Here is a 13,957-nt window from a genome sequence, read left to right on the forward strand (position 1 = left end):
AAATAAGTGTTATAATAACTGAAAGGCAGGAAAAGTCCTTACTTATTGAAATGAAATGGAGGATTTCTGGCAGAGACTTCTGCTCATCTGCTCTGATCATCTGCTCTTGAGAGACTATTTTGTTACGGTGGAAGGAATTATCTTCCTGATTTCAGAGCTCCTATCTCTGGCTTCTTCTCTTTAGTTACAGCAGAAGCAAGAGACAAGAGGAAGAGAGGGGAGAACATTAGCCTGGGCAGACTGCACTCAGGGTCCCAGTGTGGCTCTGCTTACTCAAGTAACGTCATTTCTATAGGTTCCAGTTTCCCATTGTTTAATGACTCAAACAAATGTCAGTTACTGGCTTCTAAATTGTTTGTTTCTTATTGTCCTAATATTTTAAAATATTGAGCAGGAATTATTCATGCTAACATGGTAATTAGAACACATTATTATAATTCCTGTAAACCTGGTACCCAGTAGCCTCCTTGAGTACCTTGGTGAGTGCTATGAAGTTCTGTGGGGAAAGAGATATTTTTTGGTGGATAACATATAAAGATTGCATATGAAATCTATATTCATTGACCCATCCATGTTTTCTCACATGGTCCTAGTGGGACTATGCTCTGTGGTATACTATGTTGATATGATCATAGGCATTTCATAAAGGATTTATAAAACACTGACACAGTCTGGTGTTTGAAAGAAGAGAGAATTGTGAGGACAAGTTTATAAAGAAGATAAATTACATGGATCATTTTTTACATATCAAAAATCAAAATTCCTCATGAGACTGTCTTTTTTATCATCAATTAGAGAAGGACTATGAAAAAAATCATTAGCAACATATAATAGTGATAAGGTAGATCTGATTATGCAAATAGGAAAAAATGTGGGCAAAATACTAAGTGGATAAGAAAGGGTACAAATTTTGTAATATGATACTATGTGAATGGTATTTTTTTTAAGATTTGTATATTTATTCTGAACACATGATTTGTATGATTTATTATTTGTTAACTTCTAGGATTTCCATTATATAATACAAAGCTATAGTGAACATTCTTTTGCATACATTCTTATGTACTTGTGTAAATATGTATTTAAGTTAACGTCCCAGTAGTAGAATAGCAAATTTGGAAAGTATATATATTTTTCATTTTGAGAAGTAATTAATTTTGAGAAATAATCTTTTTTCAAAAATAAAAAAATCAAAATTCTATAATTTTGTATTGATGAGACTGGTGAATTGAATCAAATTTATTTTTCCAGGTCCTCATCCAACTACTACTCCAGAGTCAAGTCATACAGGTTCAGCACCTCTTTATCCTACTTACATTGTTTCAAACTTAATAAAGTGATGGGTGAAAAATGATGTCATGTACTAATTTGCATTTTTAAATTATCAATGAAGCTGAATTTTTTTGGTCTCCTTTCACTTATTTTGGTCCGTTGTTCATTTTCCTATGTGGTTTCTGAAATATTTTTCTTGTTGACTTATCAGAACTCAAGATAAGTTAAAGCCCTTTAAACATGAAGTGGAATTTTCTTCTAAGTTTTTTCTTTGCCTTATTTTACTAGTCAGGTTTCTTTTAAGATTTTATGCTATTGAATATAGATTGCTTTTTATAACTTTTAATTATATAAGTAGTATACTAATATAAATTTGTAAAATTTCAAACATTACAAAAGCATACAGAGTAAAAGATTAGTTTTCCACCTCTTTCTCTGGTCTATTACCTAAATTAATCTCTTTATAGTTTAAGGTGTCTTTTTAATCTATTTCTACACATCAACATTCTTATTTGTGTAGGTATACATATTTTGGCTTTTTCTTAACCAAAAATGGCATCATGCTGTTCATATTTTTCTGAAACTTGCACTTTTTCCACTTATTGCCTTGAACTGGAGCTGTAGTTAAATTTATTCCCATCTTTTTAAATGATGGTTTTAATATGTACTATATTTCATTTAACCATTCTTTCAGTGGTCATTTATATGTGCAGAATTTTTACATTAATAGGTAGTTGAATGTGTTGATCTTTTTCCTAATGGCTATGAGTGTTGTGTCTTTCTTATAAAAGCTTCAGGAGTTCTCCATGCTGAAATCATATAAACATTTCCACCATGTCTCCATTTTGAAATTATATAAACATTTCTACCATGTGATTGTGTGATTGCATTAAATCACTGATTCATCTCACATTCTTTATGGTATATGAAATGAGATTGGGTTCCTCCCCACTCCACCTACCTTCATCCAATGGCGAAGTAGCACCATTTGTTGAATAAGTTGTCTTCTCTCCAACTGTGTTGAAGTGCCAGTTTTTATTACACATTAAATTCATAGGTGTTCTAGTCTTCTTTCTGTTCCCTTGAATTCTGTCCATTCCTGTGCCAGCACCAAGTTGATGTTTTGATTGCAGTACTATGATATGTTTTAGTATCTGGCAGAACACTTCCTTTTCAGCTGCTCAGGCTACTCTCTATGTTAATTTTTCTAGATCAACTTCTATTTTATTTTACTGACAGTTTAAACTATTTTAATTGTATATTTCATTGGCATTAAGTGTATTCACATTTTTGTGCAACCATTACTACTATCTAGCTCCAAAATTTTTTCAGCATCTCAAAATGAAACATTATACCTATTAAACAATAATGCTTCAGTCTCCCTCCCCCCAGCCCTGTTAGCCATTATCTATTTTCTATGTCTATGAATTTGACTATTCCAAGTACCTCATAGACTAGGATTCACTACTGGCTTATTTCACTTAGCATAATGTGTTCTGGCTTATTTCACTTAGCATAATGTTTTCAAGGTTCATCCACCTTGTAACATGTATCAGAACTTTATTCCTTTTATGGCTTAAAAATATTCCATTCTATATACCACATTTCTTTTATTCATCCATTTGTTGAAAGTTTCTTGGTTTGGTTCCACCTTTTGGCTATTCTGAATAATGCTGCTCTGAAATTGGCATTCAAGTATCTGAGTCCCTACCTTCAATTTTGGTGGTTATATACGTAGGAATAGAATTGCTGGGTTATAGAGTAGCTCTATGTTTATGTTTCTGAGGAACAACCATAGTGTCTTCCATAGCAGGTGCACCATTTTACATCCCCTCCAGTGATGCACAAAGATTCCAAATTCTCAACCTTTTTGCCAGCACTTGTTGTTTTCTGATTTCTGATAAAATCCATACCAATATATATGAAGTAGTACCTCATTGTGGTTTTTATTTGAATATCTAAAATTATTAATGATTGATCATCTTTTCATGTGCTTATTGGTCTTTTGTATATCTTCTTTAGAGAAATAACCATTCAAGTCCTTTGCCCATTTTTGAATTTTTAAAAAATTTTTTGTTCATAATATATCTTGAATATTAATCCCTTATCAGATATATAATTTGCAGATGCTTCCTCCCATTCTGTGTATTGCCTCTTCACTCTGATGACAGTATCCCTTGTGAAACAAAAGTTTTTAATATTGATGTATCTATTTGTTTTTTGTTGCATGTGCTTTTGGTGTCACATCCAAGAAATCATTGCCAGATCCAAATTCATGAAGCTGTCCTCCATGTTTTCTTCTAAGCGTTTTATAGTTTTAGCTCTTAAGTTTCTAGTTCATTTTTGTTCCTTTCTTCTTTTGCTCTCTTCCCTTATGATTTGATGATTAGCTTTAGTGTTATGTTGGATTCCTTTCTCTTTCTCGTATATGTATCTATTACAGAGTTTTGTGGTTCTCATGAGGTTTATATATAGCAATCTATACATATACATGATTATTTTAAGTTGCTAATCTCTTAAGTTTGAACGCATTCTAACAACCCTGTATTTTTATTCCATCCCACCACATTTAATGTTTTTAACCATCATATTTTACATCTTTTTTGTTTTGTTCATCCTTTAACTACTTATTGTGGTTATAGATGGTTTTACTACTAGTAGGGCTAGTACTATTTGGTAGAGCTGGGATCTGAGGAAGCAGGCTGTGGGTCTCAGGGCAAGTGTTGGCCTACTGGTACGTGGGGCCAGGGCTTGGGAGATCCTGGGGCTGGTGTCAGCCTGCTGGTGTTGTTTTGCCAAAAGCCTTACTTTCAGTTTCAAAGTTCATAGGATTCGCTGGCAAAATAACCACTCTACACTCAGTAAACAAGAATTTAGAGAGAGTTTATTGAATTAACAAATATTACAGTATACTAATTAAGAAAATAATAGTAAAACTAAGAAAAAATCGTAAATACCGAGGTTTATACATCACTGAATTGGGGAGACATCTATATCCAGATCCAAGCAGCGCTGGGAAGTCCCTTGAACAGCAATCTGGAGTCCAAATTGGGAAGGTCCCAGGCGGTGCATCCACTCCACGGGTGAGACTTCAGTTTGCCACTTGAAGGAGCCCAGCTTTTAGCACCAGGCCGCAGGCTGATAGCAATCAGCCTACATGCAAGTTTGCAGCTCTGGTTCTTGTCATAAATGCCTTGGTCTTAACTTGTAAGTCTTGGAATGTTCTTGATCCCCAGGGGCTGGCCAGACCCTCAAGGTGCAAGAAGCCCCATGACTTACTCTCTATCTTATCTAGTGGTTTACAATGTGTGCAGGCGCCACCCCTGCTGGCCCGGGTGTAGCTCAGCAGTTTGGCATGCAGCCAACTTTAGCGTCATTGTCTGGTCAGAGAGAGGCCTTGTTCCACCTCTGAAACCTGAACAAGACTACTTTACTAGCTTCCCCAACAGGTGGGCAGGGTTTTTTCCTAACTTGGCTAACTGTAGTGTCCAGGGTGTCCCGGAGCTGGTGTTGGCCCACTGGTGTGTGGGGTCTGATCTTGGGGAAGCTGGCTTAGGGGCCCAATGTTCCTGAAGCTGAAATCAGACTGCTGGTGGGTGAGGCTAGGGCCCATGGGCTTCTGGGGATGGTGCTGGCCCACTGGTGAGCAGAGCCAGGTGCCAGGGTCTCGTTGCAGTATATTGAGCCAGGTCCTGGGCCCTCTGCTGGGCAGGGATGGGTCCCAGGCAGCTGAAGGATCAGGGGTCCTAAGGCAGACAGCCTCCTTGTGGGTGGGGCTATGTCTTCACTCCAATAACTGCTTGGCCTGGAGTGTCCCAGAACTTGTGCCCACCTGCTGGGGGGCAGGGTCATATCATAGTTCTAATAAGCTAGAGGGAGGATTCCAAAATGGCGTTTGCCAGCACCAGAGTCTGTGGTATGAGCTCCCAACAATGGCTGCTGCCACCATCTGTGTCCCCAGGGTGAGTTCCAGTTGCCTTCTGCCTCTCCAAGATCAGCAGGGGATCTGACCCAAGCTCCTTTCAAATTACTGCTTCTGCCCTGGGTCTCAAAAGTGTGAGACATTTTGTTTTCGTCCTTTAAGAGTGGAGTCTCTATTTCCTACAACTCCCTGGATCTCCCAAAAGTAAGCCACACTGGCTTTCAAAGCTGAACATTCTGGGGGCTTGTCTTCCTGGTGCAGGACCCCTAGGCTGAAGAATCTGATGCGAAGCTCAGACCCCTCCTTCCTTGGAGACAACCTCTGCAATTGTAATGATCCTCCTAGTTTGTGGGTCACCTACCCAGAGGTAGGGGTCTTGTTTATACCATGTCTTTGATCCTCTTTCCTGTCTCATGTTGGTTTCTTCTTTATATCCTTAGTTGTAGAAGATCATTTCTGCTAGTCTTCAGGTCATTCTCATCCATAGTTGTTCTGTAAACAGTTGTAATGCTCATTTGCCTGAGGAAGGAGGGGAACTCAGAGTCTTCCTACTCCACTGTCTTGGCAACTTCCCTAGCTCTTAAGTTTAGTTCTTTGATCTTTTTAAATTAATTTTTGTATATATTGTAAGGTAGGTGTCAAAATTCATTCTTTTGCATGTGGATATCCAGTTATCCAAGAACCATGTGTTGAAAAGATTGCCCTTTCCCCATTAAATGTTCTTAGCACCCTTGTGAACAATCATTTGACCATATAAGTGAAAGCTTATTTCTGAGCTCTCTGGTTTTTATTTTAATTGAAGTATAGTTGTTTTACAATATTATATTAGTTTCAGGTGTACAACATAGTGATTTGATATTTTTAAAGATTATACCCAATTTAAAGTTATTACAAAATAATAGCTATATTTCCCTGTGCTGTACAATATATCCTTGTTGCTTCTGGGCTCTCTATTCTATTCTATTGGTCTCTGTGTCTGTCTCTATGCTAATACCACTATGTTTTGATTATTGTAGCTTTTTAGTAAGTTTTGGAATTGGGAAATGTGAGTCCTCCCAACTTTGCATTTCTTTATCAAGATTTTCCTGTCTACTTCTACTCCCTTGAGATTCCATATGAAGTTTAGGTTTAATTTGTCTATTTATGCAAAATGCATTTTTATATGGTCAAAGGGTTGCATTTAATCTGTAGATTGCTTTGTGTGGTATTAACACCTTAACAATATTAAGTCTTCCAATCCATGAACGCAGGATGTGCTTTCACTTTTTAATGTCTTCAATTTCTTTAAGCAATGCTTTGTAGTTTTCAGTGTACAAGTCTTTCACCTCCTTTGTTATGTTTATTCCTAAGTATTTTATTCTCTTTGATGCTACTGTAAGAGGAGTTGCTTTTTTTTAATTAATTTTCTTTTTAGACTGTTCGTTGGTAGTGTATAGAAATGCAACTGATTTTTCTTTGTTGATTTTGTAGCCTCCAACTTTGTTGAATTAATTTATTACTTCTAACAGGTTTGTGTGTGTGTGTATGTGCGTGTGTATATAATCTTTAGTTTTCCACTTAAAAGATTATGTGATCTGGAACAGAGATCATTTTATTTCTTCTTTCCCAGTTTAGATGCTTTTTATTTCTTTTTCTTGTCTAATTGCTCTGACTAGGCAAGAAAAAGAAATTAAAAAATTTTTTATGTTGATAAAAGTGGCAAATGGGAGCATGCTGAATTGTTCCTGACTTAAAAAAAAAATTCAGTTTTTCACTATTGAGTGTGATGTTAGCTGTTGGTTTTTCATAAATGACCTTTATGATGTTGAATTTCATTCTATTGCAGCTCAACTTTTACATGATATTTAAGCCATCTTATGCCTTTTAATTTTAAGTAAAATCACATTGAATCCATAGGCTAATTTTGACATTATACTGATGATAAATTTGTTTGCTGTACCACAGAATATTGTCCCAAGAAATGTTAATGGACAGGAAGAAGAATATTTTGACATTGAATATAAATTTATGATTGTTATGACACTACTTTTTAAGCATTAATATAATTCATGTAGGAAAAATTAAATTATCAGGGATTTTGCGCAAAGGCAAAAATTCAAAACCTATAAATTTATAGGTCTTTAAGCTTTATTATTTTCTTCTTCTACCTTTTTTTCTTGTTTCCATTTTTTTTCTTTTTTCAGCATATCCCAGCCCAAGTGATGAGTTACAGCCTGAACATTTTGAGGATTTAGGTATTATTTTGGTTATAAACAACACTGCATTATGAAACCCTAGAGTTCTACATGGAACTATTTCAATTATCTGTAATTAGAGAAGAAAAAACATGTCACAAATTGGTGATAACTGACATTTGTAGTTTTTTTAATAGTGCAGATCCCATGACAAATATAAGTGGTAGTGTATGTAAACATGGAGATAACACAGTTTTCAAGAACTGCCCCAACTTAGGATTCCTAGTGGGGTGAGGTAATTTTCTTAAATGCTATAGTCATGTGTAGGTTAAAATATATAAAATGTAACCTGCTTCCCATGTGATAGTGTTATTTTGTGATGGAGATTTGTAGATAAATTTTCTTCCTTGTGTATACCTTGTATACACAAGCCTTACATGCAATTAGTTGGGTTAGTTTTTTGGGTTTTTTTTTTGCGGTACGCGGGCCTCTCACTGTTGTGGCCTCTCCCGTTGCGAGCACAGGCTCCGGACGCGCAGGCCCAGTGGCCATGGCTCACGGGCCCAGCCGCTCCGCGGCACGTGGGATCTTCCCGGACCGGGGCACAAACCCCTGTCCCCTGCATCGGCAGGCGGACTCTCAACCACTGCACCACCAGGGAGGCCCGGGTTAGTTTTTTTTTATAACAGGCGGGGGTAGCACACTTTATGTTGCCTTGCATGGTTCACACAATATATGTTTAAAAAAACTTGGTGAAGTATAGTTGTGACATTTAAATGAAATATAATTATTTCTTGATAAGAAAATGAAGAAAAATTGTTATTACTTTAGACTAGTAAAGTTAATCTTTTTATAAAATGTACTTTAGGCTTATGTTTTCCCTCTGAAAACTGGTCAAATTGCCACTGTGTCAAGTGAATCCAGTAATTTGGTAGTATTATTTATTGCTCTCTGGATAGTCAAAAATGCATGTTTACGTTTCTGTGCATAGTTTTCATCCATGTGCCCTGGTGTTTCATTTATAGTATTAGAGAAAATCTCCTTGTAATTAGGACCGTGTCTTAATTTGGGGGACAGGGAAATAAGGAGGGGTGATGATAGATAAAGCATTGTTTGTGAAGACTGAAAATAACATTTGTGTGATAAATTAATAGAACTTTATTATAATTTATTCAACAATCACACTTTTGGGGGAAAAGTATAAGTTAAATTCCTAACAAAATCATAAGAAATAGACTGAATACTGAGCTATAATGGGACAATATGTTTTAAAAAAATTCTCTTCTAATCTAGTGAATTCTAATTGTCCTAACTACCTTTACTAAATAACCTGGTATGGTAGCTACAGCACACAATGATAATAAGTAAGCTTCATGTTAAGAATTTCACAAGGTGGATCCTAACTCTGGAATCTATTTTGAAGGGTTCTTTAGTCAAAATGACCTGGATGCACTAGCAGTCAAGCTAAAACTAGATTGATAATTCTTTTTCTTTGCTGTAATTATAGCTGATCTGATCAAATTAAAATGCAACAGCTACTTGGAGACTCCTATGTGCTCAATTATCTTCAAACTTTTCATTTTTCACAGATGGAACACTCATTGTTGCAATTGTTCTTTCTGTATGTAAGTATTGCAAACTTTGATACCACTTAAATCAAGATATTACTCTGAAGAAGTGCATTAATTTTTTTTAGTGATTTTTCAGCTTCTTTAGGTTTTATAGTGTGAAATTAAGTAAACCAGTTTAGGAAAACATGAGCTTTTATATAATATACTACCCTGTGTTGGTGATTGTATATTCTCTTATATTCTATATGTCCACTTACTAAAAAACCCTATATAATACATGTTGTTTCAAGATGCTTAGCCATACGAGTTTGCATCCCAAGTATGTTTTGGATAATTTTTTTAATTAATCAAGGACTCCTCTGCCTTACTGTGAACTGTTTAAGTGATTCCAGGGAATTGGATTTAGACAGTGAAGAGACCAGATAGAATAAAAATCTGTATGTGCTTAAATAAAATAACATTTCCTGACCTTGGAAATCTAACCAACACTTATTTCTTCTGCTAGATTTTGAATCTTGGCATTGATTTTTCAGTTACATGTCATTTTTTTCCTGGTTTCTTGTAGTTGCTGCCGTTGCAATAGTTGGTGCCTACCTGTGCAAATTTTCCACGAGGTGGAGAGAGAGGGTACATTAAGGCATGTTTCTTTAATTTATTGGTCCTTCTCACTCTTAACATAGTTTTATGCAGTTTTGTTTGTACTCTATATTACATGCCAACGTTTTAAAAAATGTGCCTGCATGTGTATGCCATTTGGATTGCATTTCTTTACTAAAAATATGTTCAGCTTCTTTTAATATCAACAAGAGTAATCTGTGCAGGTTGCTTCATATATTACGATGTAAGAAAAATTTCTGTGGGATTTGAAGTTTAAGTGCTGTAGCAAATCATGGACTGTTATGGGGCCTTCCCTACCCTAGATGTACCCTACTGCCTAGCTTGAACTAATAGCTGAGATTAAATTTAAAACCGTTCACTTTTAACTTTGAAAGCTGTAGTCACTGAAATTTTTATGGTGAAAGTTTCATTTGTCTGAATAACTTAGGTACTTGTAAGAAGCTGCATAGGTGTCTACTTCAAGTACCCAGTTTGATTTCTTTTCATTTAGAGTTGTTATTTACACAAGTAAAACTGGGGAATTAAAAGCAATGCTATTTGATTTCTCTTTTATGTTCTCTTAATTTACTACGTGGCAGTAAAACTGATGGGGTTAAACTAAGTTGCTGAGAGGGGTAAGATTTACAAGGCACCTCATTAATTTTGTCTTTTTATCTATATAAATGGGAAAAAGGAAGGGGGCTTAGATTTTTTTTAAGTACAAATATTTATCTTCTAAGGAGAATAGGGTTTTCTAATCAAGCTTAAATTTTAATGAAATAATTTACAACTTAATGAAAGACTTAGAATAAATCATGGAGCATAGACTAAGATTAGGTACTTTGAAATTTCTGATTTTTAGTGATTTTTCCCCCCTTTAATTCTTTGGAAATAGTTTTGAAATCAAACTAATACTTTTAAGACTTTTGGAATTCCTGGTTTATTTGTGGTTTTAACATCTAATTTTTATATTAAAGACTGGGCTTGGACTATGTAGTAAAAATACCTTCTTCACTCATATAGAGCTCAAACGCTCAAACTTTTTAAATGTTACTTGGTTATCTTTTTAAAATACCCACAATGCATTCATTTGAATCTTAAACTTTATATTTATAGAACATATAATATACACATTTGACTTCTCTATCAGCAGTACATTTTTTAAAATTATGTATACACAACAGTCTGAATAGAAAATTCTATCGGTGAAATATTTTTAAAGGTTCAAAAGCCTTGTGTAGGAATAACCTCTAAAGAAGCGAAACAAAATAGCTTTCTGATCCTCACTCTCCTTTGCTTAAAACATCCGTACACCAAAATACTTAAAGGTTCTCGAACAAGTATTAACCAAACTGTCTCTACATACCAGTTAATGAGTCTTTTAAAGCCAAACAATTATCTGAGCATCACACCACAGGTTAAAGTTTCAGTAGCGTTAGAGATATGAGATCCCATTTCTAATGAGTTCCCAAGAGATGATGCTGTTGGGCCTGGACTACACTTTCAGAAACCGGGGTGTAGACTATTACTGATATGCCCATGCTCTTTAATTTTGAAGAAACACCATCAAGCTTACTGGGAAATGTTTCACCTGTTTAAGATAATTGGATTTTTAAAAGACTGCTCATCTATGTGTAAACTTTTCAAAAGAATGTGGGGTAATAACCTAGCTTTAGTTTGCTTTTCTTTTAAAAAGGCAAATATTTTTATTATATTCGTTGCACTGTTTAATGTCATGTTTCCCCCCCAAATTGCTTTTGTTGTTCATTTAAATTATGATGTAAAATGGTCACAAGGTTAAAGTGCTCTACTATAGTTTCCTGTTTCTTAGGTCTCAACTAAGAATAGAATAGGATCCCAGTTGGTCTGATGGCTCCATCTACACCCTCCTTCCTTTTTCCTTTCAACCTCCTTTCTTAACTACAGTACTTTGCAGACTTGGAATCCATAGCCTTCGCCCTTTCTTTTGCTATTGCATGAGTACTGTTTTGCATATCCTGACTGTGTGGTTCCAAAAACCAGATGCCCTTTGTTTACATAATGTTTTCACTTACTTGCAGTGATTTTCTTTCACAAATGAACGATTTTCTTTACTCCAGTTAAATTATCACTGGATAAGTGAGAGTTTGCTAAATTCATTAGAATTATTCCATAATTTATATATTTTATAAACTGGGACAAAGTATTTTTTCTTTTTTCCATTAAGGATATTTATTTGTTATAAAAAATGTTTAAATATTAAAATTTATTTTATTGAAATATAGTTGATTTACAATGTTTCATTAATTTCTGCTGTACAGCAAAGTGATTCACTTATACACATATATACATTCTTTTTCATATTCTTTTCCAGTATGGTTTATTGCAGGATATTGAGTATAGTTACCTGTGCTATACAGTAGAACCTTTTTGTTTATCCATCCTATATATAATAGTTTACATCTGCTAATCCCAAATTCCCAATCCACCCCACCTCCACCTCCCTCCCTCTTGGCAACCACAAGTCTGTTCTCAATGTCTCTGAGTCAGTTTCTGTTTCATAAATAAGCTCATTTGTGTCATATTTTAGATTCCACATATAAGTGATATCATATGATATTTGTCTTTCTCTTTCTGACTTACTTAAATTAGCATGATAATCTCTAGGTCCATCCATGTTGTTGAAAATGACATTATTTCATGTCTTTTTATGTCTGAGTAGTATTCCATTGTATACATATACAGTATCTTCTTTATCCATTCATCTGTCAATGGATATTTCGGTTGCTAACATGTCCTGGCTATTGTGAATAGTGCTGCTACGAACATAGTGGTGCATGTATGTTTTTGATTTATTGTTTTATCCGGATATATGCCCAAGAGTGGGATTACTGGATCATAGGATAACTCTATTTTTAGTTTTTTGAGGAACCTCCATACTGTCTTCCATAGTGGCTGCCCAATTTACATTCCCACCACAGTGTAGCAGGGTTCCCTTTTCTCCACACCCTCTCCAGCATTTGTTATTTGTAGACTTTTTAATGGTGACCATTCTGACTGGTGTGTGGTAGTACCTCACTGGAGTTTTTATTTGCATTTCTCTGATAATTAGCAATGTTGAGCATCTTTTCATGTGCTTGCTGGTCATCTTTATGTCTTCTTTGAAGAAATGTCTATTTAGGTCTTCTGCCCATTTTTCGATTGTGTTTTTTTTCTTTTTGTTATTGACTTCTATGAGCTGTTTGTATATATTGGAAATTAAGCCCTTTTTGGTCACATCATTTGCAAATATTTCCTCCCTGTCTGTAGGTTGTCTTTTTGTTTTGTTTATGGTTCCTTTGTTGTGCAAAAGCTTGTAATTTTGATTAGGTCCCATTTGTTTATTTTTGTTTTTATTTCTATTGCCTTGGGAGACTGGCCTAAGAAAACATTTGTACAATTTATGTCAGAGAACGTTTTGCCTATATTCTCCTCTAGGAGTTTTAGGTGTCATGTCTTATGGTTAAGTCGTTAAGCCATTTTTGAGTTTATTTTTGTGTATGGTGTGAGGGTTTGTTCTAACTTCATTGATTTAAATGCAGCTGTCCAACTTTCCCAAAACCACTTGCAGAAGAGACTGCCTTCTCTCCATTGTATATTTTTGTCTCGTTCATTGAAAATTAATTGACCGTAGATATGTGGATTTATTTCTGTTCTGTTCTATTGATCCATATGTCTGTTTTTGTGCTAATACGATGCTGTTTTGATTACTATAACTTTGTAGTATTGTCTGAAGTATGAGAGGGTTATGCCTGCAGCTTTGTTCTTTTTCCTCAGGATTGCTTTGGAAATTCTGGGTCTTTTATGTTTCCATACAAATTTTAGGATTATTTGTTCTAGTTCTGTGAAAAATGTCATGGGTAATATGATAGGGATCATATTAAATCTGTAGATTGCTTTGGCTAGTATGAGCATTTTAACAATAATAATTCTTCCAATCCAAGGGCATGGGATATCTTTCCATTTCTGTGAATCATCTTCAGTTTCCTTTATTAACGTTTTATAGTTCTCAGCATATAAGTATTTCACCTCCTTGGTCTGGTTCATTCCTCAGTATTTTATTCTATATGTTGATGTGATTTTAAAAGGGACTGCTTTTTACATTCCCTTTCTGGTGTTTCATTGTTAGTGTAAAGAATGCAACTGATTTCTGTATGTTAATCTTGTATCCTGCTACCTTGCTGAATTGTTTATCAGTTCTAGTAGTTTTTGTGTAGAATCTTTAGGATTTTCTATATGTAATATCATGTCATCTTCATATAATGACAATTTTACCTCTTCCCTTCCAATTTGGATACATTTTATTCCTTTTTCTTGTCTGATTGCTGTGGCTAAATCTTCCAATACTATGTTGAATAGAAGTAGTGTGAGTGGGCATCCTTGTCTTGTTCCAGATTTGGGCA

The 13,957-nt window shown here is 35.0% G+C and overlaps 1 protein-coding gene across 1 annotated transcript in view; it reads left to right on the forward strand.

Moving 5' to 3' along the window:
• LOC111184601 (membrane cofactor protein-like) overlaps window positions 1-9,595 on the forward strand; it is a 48,022-nt gene extending 38,427 nt beyond the window's left edge. The window contains exon 8 of the mRNA XM_022593272.2: window positions 1,252-9,595. Coding sequence (XP_022448980.2) covers window positions 1,252-1,340 — 89 coding nt within the window. The 3' untranslated portion in view covers window positions 1,341-9,595. The remainder of the gene's footprint in view (window positions 1-1,251) is intronic.
• Window positions 9,596-13,957: the final 4,362 nt, after the last annotated feature.

The sequence above is a fragment of the Delphinapterus leucas genome, chromosome 1 (genome assembly GCF_059928025.1).
Source record: "Delphinapterus leucas isolate spDelLeu-1000000601 "Yukka" chromosome 1, BTC_Dleu_Yukka2, whole genome shotgun sequence".
Classification (NCBI taxonomy): Eukaryota; Metazoa; Chordata; class Mammalia; order Artiodactyla; family Monodontidae; genus Delphinapterus; species Delphinapterus leucas.